Genomic DNA, 19,870 nt, shown 5'->3' with positions numbered 1-19,870 from the left:
CAATCAGGATCTGTCTCCCTGTGATGGAAATCCTTTATTCTATATCCTACACTCTACAATGAAGAACAAGTCATAGCAACCTTCTGTGTGACATTATTTCCAGTATTTGAAGAACGCAGTTGTGTCCCCCACTCAGTTGTCTTTTTCCCAAGGCTAAACATAACAACTTCCTTCAATCTCTTTTCACAGGATTTACTTTCTAATCCCAGGATCATCTTGTTGTCTTTCTCTGATCCTGTTCCAATTTCTCTGACTCCTTCTTAAAGTGTGCCATCCAGAACTGGACACAGGACCTGGTGTTGGGATCCTGGTGTTTATTGAGCTTCATTTTCTTCCTGCAAATGTTTCATGATCAGGCTGAATGACATTTGTCAGTATTCTGATACAAGGGAGCTTGCTGGCATTTTATATATGGCAGTTGGGAGTTTGTGTGTCTGTTTCTGATTAGGCCAGAAGTATGAGCCATGGTGAGCTAATTTGGTTGGTTTGAATTGTTTCATCTTAGTTCAGGGGTGTCAAACTCAAGGCTCAAGGGCCAGATCCAGCCCGCAGGGTGCTTAGAACTGGCCCATAGGGCCACCCTGGAAAAAGTGAAGGACTGGCCCACAGTGCCTCTGCCAGGGAAAACAGAGCTCAGGAGGGTCACGTGTGGCCCTCCCGAGCTCCGTTTTCCCTGGCAGAGGGTTGCAGGAGGCTGTCACAGCCGAAAACTGAGCTCGGGAGCTCATTTTCGCTGGCAGAGCACTCAGGCCGAGTGACATCAAGCTGGCCACACCCACCCTGGCTACGCCCACTCCGCCCCCCCCCCCCCGAGGTCAAACACAACCCTGATGCAGCCTTCAATGAAATTGAGTTTGACAACTTTGTCTTACATGGTTCTTGCCCATTGTTTATTATTTTATTTTATTTTATTTTATTTTATTTTATTTTATTTTATTTTATTTTATTTTATTTTATTTTATTTTATTTTATTTTAATTAATTAATTAATCTTATTTAGTTTGTCAAACATGTACAAAATAACAGGTATAAGTATAAACATGGACATGAGCACAGGTAATGAGTACAAATAAATGGGACAGTGGGACAGGGACGGTAGGCATGCTGGTGCACTTATGCACGCCGCCTTATGGACCTCATAGGAATGGGGTGAGGTCCATGGTAGACAGTTTAAAGTTGAACCTATGGGGGTTTGAGGATATAACAACGGAGTCGGGTAGAGCATTCCAGGCATTGACCATTCTGTTGCTGAAGTCGTATTTCCTACAATCAAGTTTAAAGCGGTTTACCTTGAATTTGCATCTATTGTTTGCCCATGTATTATTGTGGTCGAAACTGAAGTAGTCATTGACAGGTAGGACATGGTAGCAGACAATTTTGTGTACTATACGTTGTTTTTTATTTGTGTTGGTTCTCCCTGTTATAGCCTGGGTTATCTCTCTGTATCTGTTAATCTCTGGTCTTTCAGAATGCCAGGAATTCTCTGGGAATTTTCTTGCAGTCTTGGATTTGGGTTGAATTAAAATTTTATTGTAACAAATTATTGGAAGCAAATGTAGTCCTAAATACATCCTCCCTTAATAAACACCCAGAAATCAACAGGTATGTAAGAATCAATACAACATTTCAACCTTGAGCTACACACATTTCTTTGCTGTTTCTACAGTATGCAAGGTGGCAGGATGAACAACGTAGAACAGAGTTGAAAAATTACATCCTGTGATTTAGACATTATAGCAATAGCCCTTAGACTTATATACCGCTTCATAGTGCTTTGCAGCATTCTTAAGCAATTTGCAGAGTTAGCATATGACCCCCAACACACTGGGTCCTCATTTTACCGATCTTAGAATGATGGAAGGCTGAGTCAACCTTGAGCCAGTCAGGATCAAACTCCTGGCAGTCGGCAGATTTAGCCTGCAGTACTCCATTCTAACTACTGTGCCACCATGGCTCATACTTCTGTTGATGCTGCCTAAAATTGTACTTGCCTTTTAAGCAGACATATCACACTGCTGGCTAACTGATTTGCAACCAACTACATTAGAACCTCTGGTCAAGAATGCTTCTGCCCACGACCAAATCGGGTTCCAACCAAAAAATTCAGAATTTTTTTTCGTAGCCGATTTCCCCTTCCATGCCAATTTTTTTTTTAGTAAGCGACAAATTTCCAAAATTAGGTTCGGGTTGCAATCAAATCGGGTTGCAACCAAAGTTATGGAATGAATTATGGTCGTGACCAGAGGTTCTACTGTACTATTCCAAGACTCAACCCTTCAAGGTAGTCTAGACCAAGAAACCAAAATTGTGAATGCTAATAATCCCAAAGGTGCTTTTTTCAGGAGGCAACTGGACTTGCTTGTTTTTTTCTTTGAAGACGTTTCGCTTCTCATCCAAGAAGCTTCTTCAGCTCTGATAGGATAGTGGGGGAATGGAAGGATTTATATTCCTTGCAGACAGCTGGTCATTTGCATCCTTTTAGAGGGTTGTTGAAGCACTTGGAGGTTTATCTGTGTCCTCAGGGTCACCTGAGTAGTGCTCCTGGTTCTTGTAGTTTGCAATTTTTTCCCCCTCTGGAAATCCATTCTTACTCACACACCATTCAAAGGGTGTTCATCCCAAATTATATAGCTAAAAGTCTGTAGAAATTCTAAGTCATCCAGATCATGGTTGTCCTAAAAATGCTTTTTTCAAGAGGCAACTGGACTTTCATGACCTGGATGACTGAGAATCTCTACGGACCCGAATGCTAATATTTTTATTCTAAAGTTGAAGTAACAGAGTCTTGCAAGTTTGAATGGACCTCTTCCTTTCCTACCTTTACATTCAAGAGAAGTAGGGAGGATCAAGCCTAAAATACTTTCTCAAATTACCTTCTTGCTCTGGACTCTGATTTCTCTTCTCTGTCTGTTGCCTCAGTTGCATCTCCTTATTCCTCAAGGTTATTTTCACAGCCCTATATCAATATTTTCTGTATTACCATGCCTGGTATCTCCTGTCCTACACCCCTGCAGTCACTTTTTCTTCTGTTAAATGTCATTGCATCACTTTTAACCTGTCCCTTCAACCTATCAAGATTATTTGAATACGTAGTACTTCTATTTTCTTGGGTATTAGTTGATGATTATATGACACCATGGAAGAGGAAAAAGTGCCAATTGAACAAAATGAAGTGAGGTTATGGCAACCATATTGTATTTGCTGCCATCACCCTACTATAAAGTTATATATCTTTTGCTCCATCCAGCTCAGCTCAGTATTGACTCCCAAGGCTTAATGGGATTATTCAAGCGGCAGATAAATGTCTGGCTGGGGGGGGGGGATGTCAAAAGATATTATAGAAGAGGAAAAATGTTTACCTGACAAGTGAGAGACTGAGTTGAAACTGGATTTACATACGACAGGCTACAAGAATGAAATGGATAAAAAAAAGTACTCTGCACATAGAAAATAAATGGGCTGATGGTTTAATAATTAAAAGAGACATACAAACTATATACCAAGACAGAGGTGGTATTCAGCAGGTTCTGACCAGTTCTGGAGAACCAGTAGTGGAAATTTTGAGTAGTTCGGAGAACCGGTATATACCACCTCTGACTGGCCCTGCCCCCATCTATTCTCTGCCTCCTGAGTCTCAGCTGATCGGGAAGGGAATGGGGATTTTACAGTAACCTTCCCCTGGAGTGGGGTGGGAATGGAGATTTTACAGTATTCTTCCCCTGCCATGCCGACCAAGCTACACCCACCAAGCTACGCCCACAGAACCAGAAGTAAAAAAATTTGAAAGCCACCACTGCACCAAGAGAATGACTTGGATAATTTTCCTGTATTGGTCGTACAAAAAAGACTTGTTAAAGCTTTGAAGAATCTTATGTGAAGGGACAAAAGTTATATTATCTTGAGGGGTCCTTGGTGCTCCCTGAGCTTGGTTGTTTTCTTGCAGATGTTTCATTACCTAAACATCATTGCTGTTGGTAGGGAGTGGGATTTGCTCTCCATTTATATTCTAGCCGCTTGCCCTGTTTTATCGGCTATAAAAATATTGGCTGTCATTTGTATAGGAAGTTAGCATCCACCCCTTTCCTAGAAGAATGAAATATTTTGGGAAATATTAAAAAGACAGAATATTATTTTTCCCTATATGAGAAATGGAAAAGCATGTTTTAAAGACAAAGCAGCTCCCATCTTCCTGCCTCCACCCTTTGTCAATGGGCCAGAGGCAAAAACTCAATCTTTGTCAATGGACCATCATCTGCAACACAATAGGACCCATCTAGCAACAGAAACTCACCACATGGCACCTGGGAAGATTACATCAGCCAGCAAGGCTAGCTAAGACCCCCCACCCTCTGGGAGTCTGACAACCAATCAGGATACTCTTTCTGGGCCCCAGGAAGTTCAAAGCCAGAGAGGGCATAAAACCCGGGAGCTCACTGCGTCTCGCCCCTTTTTCTGATCAGGAACTCAAACCATGTGATCCTGTCCACCATTAAACCATCTTTCCAAGCAGTCTCCATGTTTCCAGTGTCTTTTTCCCCACTTGGAGCTGAACCCAGAAGGATATTTCTTCCTACAATTTGTATTACATTATTTGAATGTACTGAAGATAAATATTGTTAGAAGCAAAAGATAGGAATATTGTTGGAAGAAACATCTTTCTAGGTTCTGCTCCAAGTGGGGAAAACAGACACTGGAAACATGGAGACTGCTTGGAAAGATGGTTTAATGGTGGACAGGATCACATGGCTTGAGTTCCTGAACAGAAAAGGGGGCAGATACAGTGAGTCCCTGGGTTTTTATGCTCTCCCTGGCTCTGAACTTCCTGGGGCCCCGAAAGAGTATCCTGATTGGTTGTCAGACTCCCAGGGGATGGGGGCCTTGCTGGCTGATGGCCACATGTGCTTCCCAGGTCACATGTGGTGAGTTTCTGCTGCTATTGTGTAGAGGGCTAATCCTATCTTTGTTGGATCTTCAGCAATTCCTACTATGGTTTCTGCCTGAAGGAGGTAGATCTTTGTTATGTAGAATAGACTGGCCCAGGCTTTAATGGCCCATTGACAAAGGATGGGGGCAGGAAGATGGGAGCTGCTTCAAAACATGCTTATCCCAGGGAAATATAATATTCTGCCTTTTTCATATTTCCTAAAATATTTCACTCTTCCAGGAGAGGGGTGGGTGCTAACTTCCTACAATATAACGTTGGTTTACTTGCTCAAGATTAAAATTGATATGCTGTTATTTCTGGTAACCTTTAATGGCCTGTTGCTGATACCAGGATTGAAATACTTTATGGATTTGTATGGGAAGTTCATCAGTTCTAATTTAAGAGGAAGCAAAAAGTTACTGAAATTGTTTTTATGTGTTATGATGAAGATTATAAGTCACTTATTTATGTATTTCTTTTCATAAGTATATTCTTTTATTTCTTTGCTTTTCTTTGTCCCGTTCTTTACGTCTTGCCATTTCTTCTCCTTTGCACCTTTTTACCATTTTTCTTTCTTTCAGCTTGCATTTGTTTTTTTTTTAATATTGTAATCGTAATCTTTTAATTTAAAAATACTTGCAAAAAAAAAAAAGAAGAATAAAGAACAGTGGCCTCCCTCCCTTTGTCGGATAGCAACGTAACAGAAAATCGGTAATCCGAATTTCAATTCCGCATTATATTAATCACGCTATCGGGTCGGACCGGTTGCTGCACAGCCCCCGAGGCAAATTAAGGCTTTGTGTTACCAAACCCTCACCTAACAAGAACAGTTGCCATGGGAGCCCGCTATGACGTCACGAAGGCGGAGGCGTTCTTTCTTCCCCCCCTCCCCCTTCCTTTGCTCCTCCTCCTCCTCCTCTTCTGCACCGATCGCGAGCAGAATTCCCGAGCTCACGTGATCCTTCCTCGACTTGAGGGAGGGGGGGAGGTAAGTAGGTAGGAGGGGGCGCCTCTCCTCGCGCCGTGGTAGCCCCCGCCTCCCTCCGCGTCACGTGGCTTGGTTTTTTTTTTTTTTTGCAGCGTTACCGGTTTCCGGAAACACGTCACGGGGCGCGGGCCTGGCTCCTCCTGCGTCTTGCCCGTTCGGAACTTGGTTTCGAAACCAAAGCCAACCAAACCCACCGCGGGGGGCGGGGGAGTCGCCGGGGGCCTGCAGGGGGAGGGGGCCGGTGAGTGATCCCTACACCCCCCCCCCAGGGCTGTCGGGGAGGGGAGGGGGGAGAGCTCCGGCGAAGGAGTGGGGGGGGAGATTTGGGGATGAGAGGCGGAGGGCGGGGCCTGGGAGTCCGCGGAGAGGGGCCTTTAAACCGGGAGGTGTTTCTATGGGGACGAGGGGCGCTGGCTGTGGGGCTTCTGTGAGGGGGGGGGGAAAGAAGCCGTTTTCCCCGCCATTGCTTTGCCGGTTGTCACTTCAAAGGCGCTCAGCCTCCCTCGCGCGGCAGGTGGCCTGGTAATCCCCCGTCCGCCCGTCTCCTCTCCTTGCGTGCATGCCGGCGCTCGGCCTCGTGGACCCCGGCGCCAAATGGCGGGAGACGACCACCACCCCGCCGCCTTCTTCTTCTTCTTGTGGTAGAAGCGTCCCCCGCGCTCCGCCGTTGCCTCAGTTGCAAAAGAAGAGCGTAATATTATTATTATTATTATTATTATTATTATTATTATTATTATTATTATTATTATTATTTAATCTTTGCTGAGATTCACAGCCTTTGAGGCTGGTTAATAGCTCAGCAGCTCGAGTCCTAACCAAGGACCTAGGAACTGTTAAGGTATCGTCGGAGGATGTAAGCTGTTCCGAGTAAGGTGGATTTTTGTAGAGTCAAAATGTTCAAGTCCGGCAAATTTAGAATTTCTAAATAGCGGGGTAGCCCTTTGGGTATTGCTCCGAGGGCTCCAATTACAATCGGGACAACACACCATTTCTTCTTCTTCTTCTTGTTCTTGTTCTTGTTCTTGTTCTTCTTCTTCTTCTTCTTCTTCTTCTCCTTCTCCTTCTCCTTCTCCTTCTCCTTCTCCTTCTCCTTCTTCTTCTTTTCTTCTTCTTCTTCTCTTCTTCTTCTTCTTCTTCTTCTTCTTCTTTTCTTCTTCTTTTCTTCTTCTTCTCTTCTTCTTCTTCTTCTTCTTCTTCTTCTTCTTCTTCTTCTTATTATTATTATTATTATTATTATTATTATTATTATTATTATTATTCGCATCCCGGCCAGAAAGTCGTAGCTGCCTCCGCGACAGGCGTCCTTCCTTCCTTCCTTCTGGGACAACCCTGTCAGGTGCTGAGGAGGAGGAGGAGATCTTGGGACGGTTCGTTTTTGGGGATCAAAAAGCCTCTACGAGCCAAGCAGGTAGGGAAGCCCGGTTGTCTAGCTAAGTGGCAGGAACCCTTTATTTTTATTTATTTATATTTAAATTTATATATCGCCCTTCTCCCGAAGGACTCAGGGCGGTGAACAGCCAAAGGTAAGCACAGTGGTTTTCAACCTGTGGGTCGGGAGCCCTTTTGGGGGTCGAGTGACCCTTTCACAGGGGTTGCCTAAGACCATCGGAAAAACACATATTTTCAATGGTTTTAGGAATAATTTTGTGGTTGGGGGTCACCACAACATGAGGAACTGCATTAAAGGGTCTCAGCGTTAGGAAGGTTGGGAACCACTGCTTTAAAGCCTTAATGATACCTTCCTTATAGACTTCAGGACCTAGTGACCCTTCTCAATAATCCTTGCATGCTGCAAAGTCCCTAAAGAGAGAGGGTGGCCTGCTACGTCTCTGCATGAGTCACACAGATTTCAGTTTTGGTCCAGCCCAGATTATTAAATTATTTGACCTCTAGAAATAAGGAGAAATTTTATTACAGCGAGAACAATCAAACAATGGGAACAGAGGTTGCCTTCGGAAGTTGTGGGAATTTGCTTCATCCTTGGAGGCTTTCAAGAAGAGACTGGACTGTCATCGGTCAGAAATGGTGTAGGGTCTCCTGCTTGGGCAGTGGAGGGTTGGATTAGATGTCAATCAGAATAGAGCAGGAAGGGGCCTTGGGAGGTCTTCTAGTCCAACCCCCCCCCAAAGATGCTGAAGTATACAGGGAAATCCGCTTTGGGTACCTTCCTTTGCCTCATGTTGGTGAAAGGAAGAAGTCAGATTACCCAGGAGACTGTCCCACACCAGCTTTTTGACAAAACGTGTTTTGCAAGTTAAATCTTTGTCGATCTCAGACCTCTGTTTCTACCTCTGAAGTTTTATTTAGGGCTTTTAGAACCCCGTGGCTACCAAAAAGGAAAAAAAAAACCCTAGCGTTCCTCTGAAATGTTTAGTCGTTCTTTGAGGTGGCATGATGTCCGTTAATTGTGTTCTAAAGATAGGGTTTTAATAATGTGAGGCAAATTCAACATTTATGAAGGCTATTGCGCTTCACTCCCAGATGCGTTCTTCCCTTATAGTAATTGCACTAAAATGGCAATTAACACTAACTAAAATAGAAAGTGCAGCAAATAAAGAAAACAAAAAATGTAGTAACGAAAATATATATATAAAAAGGAATGGCTTCCCCCTTTATCGCAAGTATAAACAGTTTTAGTAACTTATCTTATCTTCAATAGAACAAATGATTTCTTCTTCCTATATACCCTATCTCTTATCTTTTAAAAAATCCTTAAATCTTATCATTTACTTTCTGAAGCCTAGAAAAAATATTTCAAAGATTTTTACAGTTTAGTTTATATTATTTAATTAGCAAACTTGTTTGTATTTATGTTTTGCTTGTTTCTAGGAAGCAACTTAGCTCATTGGAGAAAGTGATCTGGCTGTACTTGTTACATAAACATTTCCTGAATTCTGATGGCATACTTGTCTGCTTATCATAATTTAGATCTCATAGATTGGTATATGGAAACATAATCTTTTCCTATTGTCTAATCATGTTTTTCAATGATGGAAAATGAAAAGTGAAAATGTATTTTGAAAATAAAATGGGCACTCCCTGTTACATAAGTGTTAACAATTTTTTCTGATTTAATTTGCAAAAATATCACAAGTCAGCATATTTTGTTTTTTAAAATTTGTCATAGGCTATAAAATCATTGGCTGGCAATTCTGGAAGTTTAGTTCTAACATGCAGGGAAGGTACTATGTTAGGCCTGGATGTTAAGCTTGCATTTATATGTTGGATCAATATTTGAAATTAAAAACCAGATGTCTGTGGTTGGTTCCCTTGAATATTGATTGGTTCCTGTATCTTATATTTCTTGGAAAAAGCATGGGTTGTCCCTGTCTTCTGCTGGTAGTGCCGCCTTTTGTTCAGGCAAGGGTAAATTTTCTCCATCCTGTGTTGTAGCTGTTGCCTTAAACATTTTATTAGTCTTTAGTCGCACAGTCCTTTGGAATGGTTTGGACACGTTAACCATAACATCCCACTAAACAGAAATGCCAATTCATTATTTTTTCTTGTTTAGTTTGGGATGGCATGTGCCATATCATTACTTCAGAAATTATCATTGTCAGTTTAAACTGATAGGGACAACTAGCTTGTTATAACTCAGAAATCAGTCCCTGTTCACGTAGAAAATTCATGATTTGTTTCTTGTGGTTCTTGAGAAGTACTGTATGAATTTAAATTACAATTCCCAGGCTTCCTTTTTCTTCGTTCATTATTCATAAAGAATGCAAAAATTGGGGGAAAATAACCTTTGAGGGCTCTTAATAGCTATATTAGCAGAATATAAATCTGGAAAATAAAATAGATGATTATGGGTTCATCATATGGCAACCTGTTCTTTTCTCTTTGTTCTGAACAAATGCTGAAGATTGAAATTGAAAGTGACATTTGACAAATAAACTCCTGTGCTATCTAAAGGGATACCTGTACTATGCTGACAAGGAATGGGACTAGACAAGTGTCTGCCTGGAGTCAGCAAGAAGCCTGCATTGCCCGCCTTAGCAAGCTGAGATTCTTTGGGTATTGTTTCAGAGATATTTATGATGTGGTTCAGTCCCGAGCTGATATATATTTAAGGTGCAGATAACATATTAAATACATTCTATTACAATGGGGGGGGGGGATAGGAGATTGCTATAAATAGACATCAAGGACTTCTTGTGATGTGTGTGTCTGTGTATTTTAGCCAGCTTCTGCTCCCATTCATAGCAACCATGTCCAGTGTAGAAACTAACTTGCATTCAGCTGCTCTGAGTTTAATGGAAAGATATCAGATGACAGCAAATTGGTTCATGACGGCTAAGGCACCCATTTGTTCCGTTGCATTCTCTCTTAAGATGATTTTCATCTTAACTTTTTGTGGGGGCTGTACTCATACTCTGTCAAATAAAATTCTCATCACAAAGTATTAGTCTTTTGCAGTTATTTCTAAATCAAGCTAAGGCCTAAAATATTGCCTTCCTGACGGAGTATTGCCCTTACTGCTCAGTAGTATTAAAACCCAAATATAACCGTTATGCTTTGGTTTCTGTTAAAAGCTTGTAGTTATGGACCACCTTGTTTATTTCTGTGCAGTTTTGGCTGCTTCATCTCAAAAGGAACGTAGGCTCAGAGAAGGGCAATTAAGATGATCAAGGGACTGGAACAGCTTACCTATGAAGAAAGGTTGTGGCATTTGAGGATTTTTAGACTAGAAGAATGTGAATAAGGGAGGACGTGACTGAGATTATGCATGGTATAAATAAAATCAAGGAACAGCTATTTCTCCTCTGCCCAAAACTTTAGAACCAGAGGTCGACCAATGAAAGTGAATTCTGGAATAATTAGAGCAGCCCAAAGGAAATTTTTTCTAAGACAATGTCTAACAAAGTTTTGAATTTTCTTACCATGAGATGTGCTGCTGGCTACCAGCTTGGGTGGCTTCCAAAACAAAAAAAACAAAAACGGTTGGACAAATTCATGGGGATCAATGGCTACTGGTTTTGATGACAGAGGAACTGCTTCTGAAGGCCATTTACTAGGAAACTACTGGGTTTCCATGTTACCTGGCCACTGCTGGACTAGATGGGCCAGGGATTTGATCCACTGCTTATGTTTTTTTAAAAATAAATTCAGTATAGCTTCTACTAGCTTAGGGTATTTCCCTTTTTAAATTTGCCATACTAATCTGATAATCCTTCCATATGTCTCCAGGCATTTGTTCCTTGCCAGAAAGATTGACCACAAAGAATCGCCAAGATAGCTGGCTCGGGAAGAAGACGTCGCACCCCTGACCCAGAGTCTGTCACCGACCCCGGTGGGCTGTTTGTCTCCTCCAAACGGCTGAAAATGTCCAGCAGTGCCAGTGTCCCTGGTCAGAGGAGAACAGCTCGGGGAGTGGATGATGCAACTAATAAGAAGAAGCAAAAGGATCGGGCCAATCAGGAAAGTAAGGAAGGCGAGAAACCAGCTGGCAGTGACTCAAAGAAAGGTACAGATTTAAGCCATAGGTATCACTACATTTATAAATTTAATGGCATGTATTACCGAGACCTGGCTGGAAGGGAGGGGTTGGCCCTTTCTAAAATGTGCACAGTTGGGTTTCAGGTATGGCAACAACTAAGACTCCTGGGTAAGGACGGGGGTCAGCAACCCGCGGCTCTGGAGCCGCATGTGGCTCTTTCATCCCTCTGCTGCGGCTCCGGTCGGCTCCACAATTGATAAGGCTTTTGGCTAGGACAGGTGGAGAAAAAAGAACACAACGCTAGGAGAAGACTCTATGGTGGGGGAACCAGACTTCTGGTCGGCTCCGGAATTGAATGGGGGGCTTCTGGTTAGGACCTTTGTGGCTCCCTGTGTTTTCTTTTCTGTGGGAAACGGGTCCAAATGACTCCTTGAGTGTTTAAGGTTGCTGACCCCCGGGCTAGGAGTTGTGTTAATTGTCATCAAAGAGTCTCTTAAGGCTTTAGGGGCTGCTCCACAGGTTACCGGATGGGAGACCCTGTTCATTAAGTTGGCCTCTTGGAATCAGTTGAGATTGTTGCTAGTTTTCTAGACTTCTGTGGACTTCAATCTGCCTTCTTTAGGGTTGTGGTCATAGGCAGCTCAAGACTTCATGACTGCCATCACAACCATGGGCCTATCCCAGGTTATCCAGAGCCCAACCCAGGTATGATCTGGTTTCCTGTCCAAGCAATGGCAATATGATCTGGAATTGGGGGAACTCTTAATGTCTCCCTTTGTCATAGTCAGATATGCCTTGATTACCCTGGGATTCTCCAGCACCATTACACACCTCAGGGAGGCAGAACCTATTAGATTAGTCTGTCCTCAGCACTGATGGACCTTGAGGGGTTTCAGAGGGGGCTGACTAATTAAAACTGCCCAGGGAGTATCATGCAAGTGTGTTTTAGTGGTGGTTAATTCCTTGGATAGGAGACTTGTTTCTTTTGTTGCTTTACCCCTCTTCAAGAAGCCATCCCTGCAACCCACTATACACTGGGCAACTTTTTTCTAGTATCAAACCTTTTCCTTTTTAGGGAAGGTGATGGAGGAGGTAGTCACGCAATAAGTTCAAAGAATGCAGAATGAAGCAGACTCCTTTTAGTTTGGATTTAGGACTGGCTATGGAATGGAAATGGAATTGGTCACACCTTTAGATGATCTTTGGCAGGAGCAGGATGGTGGTTATATATCCATCTTAACTCTCGACTTCTCAGAAGCCTTTGATATAAATGACCATGATATCCTGGATGGGATCCAGGGATGGAGATTGGTGGTGCATTATTGTGCTCGTTTTTCTCCTTTCTCTGGGGTTGATATTAGTAGTGATTGGGGAAGAAAGATCCTGCCCTCAGCTCTGCTGGGTGGGGCTCCACAGGATTTGGTGCTTTCTCCTCTCCTTTTCAACATCTACATGAAACCGCTGGGTAAGATCATGCATCTCCATGAGCTGAGGTATCATCAGTATGAAGATGAAATCCAGTTATACATCTGCTCTTGCCAAATTAAGCATCGCTGTTGATGTTTATGGAGCTTCTCAGTCATCCAGGTCATGGTTGTCCCAGAGGTGCTTTTCAAAAGGTAACTGTTTTTTCCTTGAAGGCGTTTTGCTTCTCATCCAAGAACTGAAGAAGCTTCTTGGATGAGAAGTGAAATGTCTTCAAGGAAAAAACAATGTCCGGTTGCCTTTTGAAAAAGCACCTTTGGGTTGCTGTTAATGTCTTATCCCCGTGCCTGCAATGAGAGAACAACAGGATTTAACTGAACCCCGGCAAGACTGAGTAGCTCTGTGTTTTGGAGTTAAAGTTCTGAGATTCTGCCATCTTGGTACTGGATGGAGTTGCACTGCCCCATACAAACCCATTGTGCATCTTGGGGAGGGGGGGTCCTCCTGCACTCATGATTCCCTTCAAAGAGTATGTGGTAGTTCCACCCATTTATGAATCAGGAAACTCTACTCACAGCAACTCATACTCTGGTCACTTCCTGGATGGACTACTAAAGTAGGCTCTACATAAGGCTGCCCTTGAAGAGTATTTAGAAGTTTCCGTAAAATGCAATGGTGTGGGCAGTTGTATATGTCCCTAGAGCAGCACATGCTACATCTCTGCTTTGTGAGCTGCATTGGTCACCAGTTTACTTCTGGGTCAATTCAGGGTTCTGGTTTTGACATGGGGCCAGGTTATTTGAGGAACCACTTCTTCCCGGTTATATCTGTCCACCCCATCAGCTTCAGCAGAACGGATGTGTTGTGGGTCCTGCCTGTGAAGGAGTTACAGGACCCAGCACACGAGCCTTTTCTGCTCTGGTGTAGTCCTGTGGAATATCATATCTCCCCTAAGGTGATATTGGCTCCGTCTATCAGCCTTCGGAAATCCCTTAAAACTTGATTGTGTCAACAGTCTTGGGGATTGCACGGGAATAGTAATTTGATTAGATAGCTCTATTATTTATAATCTGATACTCTGTTTTAACCTTTGATAATAGCTTTTGGTGAACTTTTGACTGTTTTAAAATTGTTTTTTGGTTGTTTTATATGCTACCCAGAGTCATATTACATGAGATGGGTGGCCAAAAAAAAAGGGAGGGAGGGAGGGCTTCTTCGCTGGTATTGATCATATAGAACCAGTGGCTCAGAAAATACAAGAGTACCTAGTGATTAGGGCTGGAAAGAATAGTTTTCATTTTCATTCCTCAGATATCACTATTACTTTTGCACATTTATAAACTAAAGTTGCAATGGAATTCGTGTGTTTTCTCTTAGGGCGATTAATAAGCCATCTATTATGACTTCACATGTGCAAACCAGACCGTTTTCTTAACAAACTGGTAAAAAAATATCCTGACTTAGCACTGGGTCTGAAGCAGGCCACAGTTGTTAGGGAAAATCCAAACACGTTGTTTCCTTCTCTCCAAAAAGTGAAGCTGGATTTCATGAAGAAAATATATACTATAGCATTACCATGAATTGATTGATCAAGAATCACTACATTGGTCACATCATTGCCAATGTTCAGCACAAACTAGAACAAAAAGAAAATCACACTGCATCACTGTTAAAAGTACCATTTAAGACAAATTTTCCAACCTAGTTATAACTAGTACTGAGAATTCCGGGAATTGAAGCATGCATATATGGAGGGCATCTATGTTAGGGTAAAGGTGTAAAAAATGTGTGAAAGATAGCTAATATATGTTTTGTGAAATTGTATATAGAAATGTAAAAACAGAGGGAGGGTGCTAGAGGATGCTGTATTTGTAAAAAAAAAACAAAAAAAAACCCCACAAATCCCCTCTTCCCTATGAAAGTTAATTTGGAAGAAAGATTTGCAAACGGGCCAGTGAGGCTGTTCCCCACTACAGAATGAATGTTTTCTTCTATCTTGGTTTATTTTTACATTTTGTTTTGGCGGTGGTCAGGGAGGGATCCACTCCCAAATAAAGCTGTGCACCACACCACCATTTCATAAGAATGTTTTTAAGGGCACAAAGCATTATCGGAAATAGACCTTTTTGCTTGAGCTAGCATTACAGCGTGTTAGCGTCACAGTTAATTCATTTTAATTAAATAATCTTATTTTTCAAAATGAAACCAGGTGATCAGGAAGTATGCCAAGGAAAGTATTGTATGCTACATACATGCACAATTTAGAGCAATTTTAGGTAAGAAACAGATAAGGTTAGCAGGCATTAAACAGTTATTTTTTTATTTTGCATCAAAGTAAGTGGAATCTAATGGATCTCACTTCCTGGTAGACTATGGACATTCAGAAAACATGCAGCAAATACAGAGGATCCTCTGCTCCATAGACTCCTGGTTCTTCTTATGAATGAATGGGTGGACATTTAGCCACAAGGGGTAGTTTGTTTTAGTTCAGTAGATTTTGACAATACTTTTTTCTGCATAAAAGAAATTTTACGGCAGATGGAGATTTTTAGTTTGGAAAGGAGGTCAGTAAGGAGAGACATAGAGTTATAAATAGTCATTTATAGTAGGAAAATGAATTCACAAATGTTTCTTCTGTCACAGTATTAGAACTCTGGGTTATCTAGTAAAGCCAATGCGGAGAAAGTCCATCAAATAAGATTACAGATTAGGTTTGGAGTCTGCAATTTACAACTCCGTGATATTTTTTCTGCTGCTTCCCTTCTGCTGCTATAGGGGAAATCAATTTTAATCCTGGTAATATAGAGCAGACAATAAAATAGGATAAGAACAATGAGATGAAAGGTTGTGAAAGAAAAAATAAGATTTCAGTGATTGCAGCTGTACAAGTGAAAGACTTGAGTGGCACACTAAGCCATAGTGTATTTTTGTTTTTTTCCCTATAATGCAGGGGTGTCAAACTCACATTATCACATCATCACTTTTCCCCCCTTTGCTAAACCAGGCATGAGTGCGGCCAGCGTGTGACGCATCTGGCTCGGGCCAGGAGTTTGACAGTCCTGCTATAATGTATAAAACCAGCTAATTGTAATTTATTCAGTAACCATGATCGACAAATAAGTCTTAGTAAGGTGTATACAAACTATCACTGTGGCCTTGGTAAAAATGTTGTTGATATTCTCAAATAGGCAAAAAGGGTATGTTTAGAATGGATAAGGACCTTGTGCAGGATAGTGGGTGTTGCTAAGGAATTGGATCTGGAGTTTGCAAAAAGGTGCAAAGAAATGCAATTCAGAATGACTGAGATCGTGGTGGAAAGTTTAACTTTTTAAACTTAATTCTATACTTATAGACTTGATAAATGTTTTAAAATGAAAGTTGAAACATTCATTGTGAGGAAGAAAGCTTTACTCTTTTGAATAGAATGTTGTTATTTAGAAATGTTGCAAGTATGGAAGAATATGCTAGGTAGACTAAATGTACTGTTGTCCTCTTTGCTCTTTGTGGCCTTCCTTCACAGCTATGTGATAAAAGAAACAGGTGAGTGATTGTGCTAGCTCTGTACTGCCTGTGCTCTTTATAAAACTGCAGCTTTTAGCAGGATGGTGAAATAATTGCAGAAGAGGCAGGAGTTACTGGTAGAGACTACAGTCCTTCCAAAGAAGCCTGCTCTATGATCTCCATAATGCTTGTATAAGCCACCCAGCGAGACATGTTTCAAAGTATATCTTTTTATCATGTTGCAGACACTTTTCGTGCATGTGTTACAACTATGTGATTAAGAGGGACGTGAGATTAAATTCTTTAGTTAAGGTGTTGATTTTATAATGTGACATGACATCTAACACTTGTTGCCATAGGTCAGATAACCAGCCAACGTGAAAATTCCTTAAGGCAGAGATGTGGCCTTCCACCAAGGCTGGATTAAAACTCTTAGCATTGTTGCTCCTCATTAACCATACAGGTAGTCCTTGACATATGACTGTAATGGAATCTACCCATTACAGTCATGTGTCATGACTGTCGTAAGTTTTGCAACCTTTTTTGTAGCAGTTGTTAAACTAATGTGATAGTGATTGCTGTGCTGTGGTTTTGCTGAAAACTGGAAATAACTTCCAGTTTTCAGCAAAATTGCTGTAAAACATGGTCACATGACTGCAGGACACTGCATCAGCCGCCAATGCATGATTGTGGGGAGGGTGAATTTTGGAACTTCAAAACCAGGTTTAGATCTAGGTAGCTTGATTGGTCCTAAGTCAAGGACTACCTGTATCCCTGGGACTGATAAGAAATTCAGTCCATAACAAGTGAGTAGACCACAGAGTCCTCACCCTTGATTTTAAGTCTAGTCTTGTTGCTTTCTTTATCTCCCTTTTGATCTGTGCAGATCCCTATTCAGGCAACAATGGTTAATTCTGTGAAAGTATTCTGGTTAAAATGTAAATAATAATAATAATAATAATAATAATAATAATAATAATAATAATAATAATAATAATATATTAAATTTGTATAGAGCTCTACTCCCGAAGGACTCAGGGCGGTGAACAGCCAAAAGATAAAATACATATAATACAAATGTTAAAAAACCATTAAAATACAATTAAATAATTTGGCCCAGAAAAACAAAATTTAAAACACCCCAAATTTATAAGACAAATTTAAAATTTAAAAAATTTAAAAACAGTTTAAAAAGAGGTTAGGCCAGGCCGGCCTGCTGAAATAGGAATGTTTTGAGAGCACGGCGGAAAGCGCGCAGATTGTAATGTATGAATGCCTGCTTCAAAGTTAGAAAAATCCTTTGTTCACATGGTTCTTGGCAAACAGCACACCTCTGTATTTGTTTGATCACCAGAGACTTTTGCTAGCCTGAATCTGGTAGAGCCCCATTGGCACAGGGAATCTGTGGACGGTAAGTCAGATGAATGCATAACTCAATGGAGCTCAAGCCACCTACTTTGTTTTCATGTGTTTTCTGAACGTCTTATTTCTCTGACATAAGAACTAACTCCCTCAACAATCTCTAGAAGATTAACAGCCTGGCAAGCTGTAAAAGATGCATGAAAAAGAAATGGGGATTTGTAATCATAAACATAAAGCTTTGTTCCTGCTTGATTAAGGTACGGGCAAGCCTATTCCTGATTCCCGTGAGCCATGGAAAGCATGTTCTAAAACCAGCTCAGGGCAAGGGGACATGAATCCACAAGAGAACCTGAACCCTCTCCTTTCTCAACCATGGATTATTTCCCATGGAATATTATCTTGTCTTTTTCCATATCAAAGCTTGGGTGTGATTGAATCAGGATGCCACACTTTCTTGACAGATTCCATCTTCACATGATTTGAGCCAGTGGCTAAGTAAATATTTAGTATTTTGGGTCAGTGTTAGAAGTATTTCACATACATGATTTCTGTAACCCCCACAGTCCTGTCTGGTATTGACCTCTAGCCGTCCCTTCCAGTTAGGAGACTGGAAAGGAAGAGTCAACATGACTTAAAACCTATCATGCGCTCTGGCACAAATGAGGTAGCATTTGCTGTCCTTGTCATGATTCCTAGAAAAGCCACCTAAAGGCATGACCATGACCAGTAGCCAATCAAATATGAGATAAAATTAGGAAAGTGGTTTTCTAAAGACATCTAGTAAGTGTTTAGCTGTTCTGTGTGATGGGCTGCAAACATTCATTCACAAGGGTCATTTGACCATTGAGTTGCAATAATTCCAATAAATGGTTTAATGTACTGTTATTGAACATTGGCTTTTACTTTTTTCTGTGATGGTTTATGTAATTCCCATTGTAACATTCTTTGTGGCAATATTAATTATTGATCAAAATGCATCTTGTGTACCATGTTACTAACTATTCAGAGTCTGTCCTTTTCCTATTTTGGGAAGTTAGCTGTTAACTTACCACTCACAGATAAGAGATTGACATTGTCTGTTTCCTAGACCTGCAGCTGGAATGGAAGCAGAATGCTGATGAGGTTATTGTGAAACTGAATTTGGGCAGCAGGAACCCAAAAGTGGAAGAAGTGGATTCGTCTTTCACAGACACCAATTGTGTCATCAAGTTACCTGGTATTAATACAGACTTTCCTTCCTTATTCATAGAGTTCTTAATTAGCATGAAAAGAAGAAATAGTTTCTCCTTTTGTTAAAAAAATAACTTTTTAAATTCAGTTTTTTGTCCACCAGCAGCAATAAACAAACAAACAAACAAACCCTTTCCCGAAGAAGGCAAAATGGGAGAGCAGCTTAATGCACTTGATGTGGGGTCATGCAAAGCACTTGGGACTCCCAAGTCTCCCAGAGATAGAAAGGCCATCATATAGCTCTTCCTGCAATGTATGACTAAAGTTTAGATATGAATAAGTTATGAAAAAGCCAGCAGGAAATATATTGTCACGGAAAATAAGCAGTTGTGAAAAGGAGCATTTACAACTTTTCGGAATAATACTCTTTATTACACAAAGCTCTGTGTAAAGTGGAATGAGAGTGCCTAGAATCATTATTGCACACTACAGTGGTACCTTGGTACTCAGCTGTTCAGGAACTCATCAGATTTGGTACTCAACGCATTTTGATGTAAACATTTTGTCCCAGTAATCATTGTTTGTTTGGTACTCAACATACAAGCTGGAACTTGTTGGTGTCAGCTGCCTTGTAAGATTCACTATGTTATTCCCCATGGGAAAAATTGGTTTGGTACTCATCATTTTTGGTACTTATAGCACCTCCTGGAACCAATTAAGGATGAGTACCGAGGTACCACTGTATATGTGCCAGGGATATTGATATCTGGCTAGAACAGTGGCATACAACCTGAAGCCCTTGGGCTCCATCTGTTCTCTGAAACCTGCAGTTGCAGCCAACTTGTGACTTTTAATGTGATACGGGAAATGGAAATTATTCATATGAGTTGATTGATTATATGCCATCAGGTTCCTATTGATTTTTAGCAACCACATGGATAGATTTTCTCCAGAAGGATCTGTTCCAATCTGATTCTTCAAATCTTCTAATGATGCACACATCACTACTGTTATTGAATCTATGTATTTGTCAGTGGTCATCCTCTTCTTCTTTCTCTTTTCAC

The 19,870-nt window shown here is 41.2% G+C and overlaps 1 protein-coding gene across 21 annotated transcripts in view; it reads left to right on the top strand.

Annotated features, from left to right (window-relative positions):
* Positions 1-5,820: 5,820 nt before the first annotated feature.
* Positions 5,821-19,870, top strand: part of USP19 (ubiquitin specific peptidase 19) — a 46,693-nt gene continuing 32,643 nt past the window's right edge. For 4 of the 21 annotated variants that reach the window (XM_087888012.1, XM_087888010.1, XM_087888005.1 and 1 more), the window contains exons 1-3: positions 7,185-7,319; positions 11,099-11,375; positions 18,724-18,852. In XM_087888012.1, the coding sequence (XP_087744138.1) occupies positions 11,234-11,375; positions 18,724-18,852 (271 nt within the window). In that variant the 5' untranslated portion in view covers positions 7,185-7,319; positions 11,099-11,233. Of the gene's footprint in view, positions 6,153-6,187; positions 6,603-7,184; positions 7,320-11,098; positions 11,376-17,628; positions 17,686-18,723; positions 18,853-19,870 lie in introns of those variants that run through there. The other 17 variants (XM_087888011.1, XM_087888003.1, XM_087888002.1 and 14 more) reach the window with 10 other exon arrangements.

Source organism: Pantherophis guttatus, chromosome 2 (assembly GCF_059756535.1).
Source record: "Pantherophis guttatus breed Tessera chromosome 2, ASM5975653v1, whole genome shotgun sequence".
NCBI classification, from domain to species: Eukaryota; Metazoa; Chordata; class Lepidosauria; order Squamata; family Colubridae; genus Pantherophis; species Pantherophis guttatus.
The sequence above is the reverse complement of the archived record's forward strand: the minus strand, read 5'-3'. Positions and strand labels throughout refer to the sequence as shown.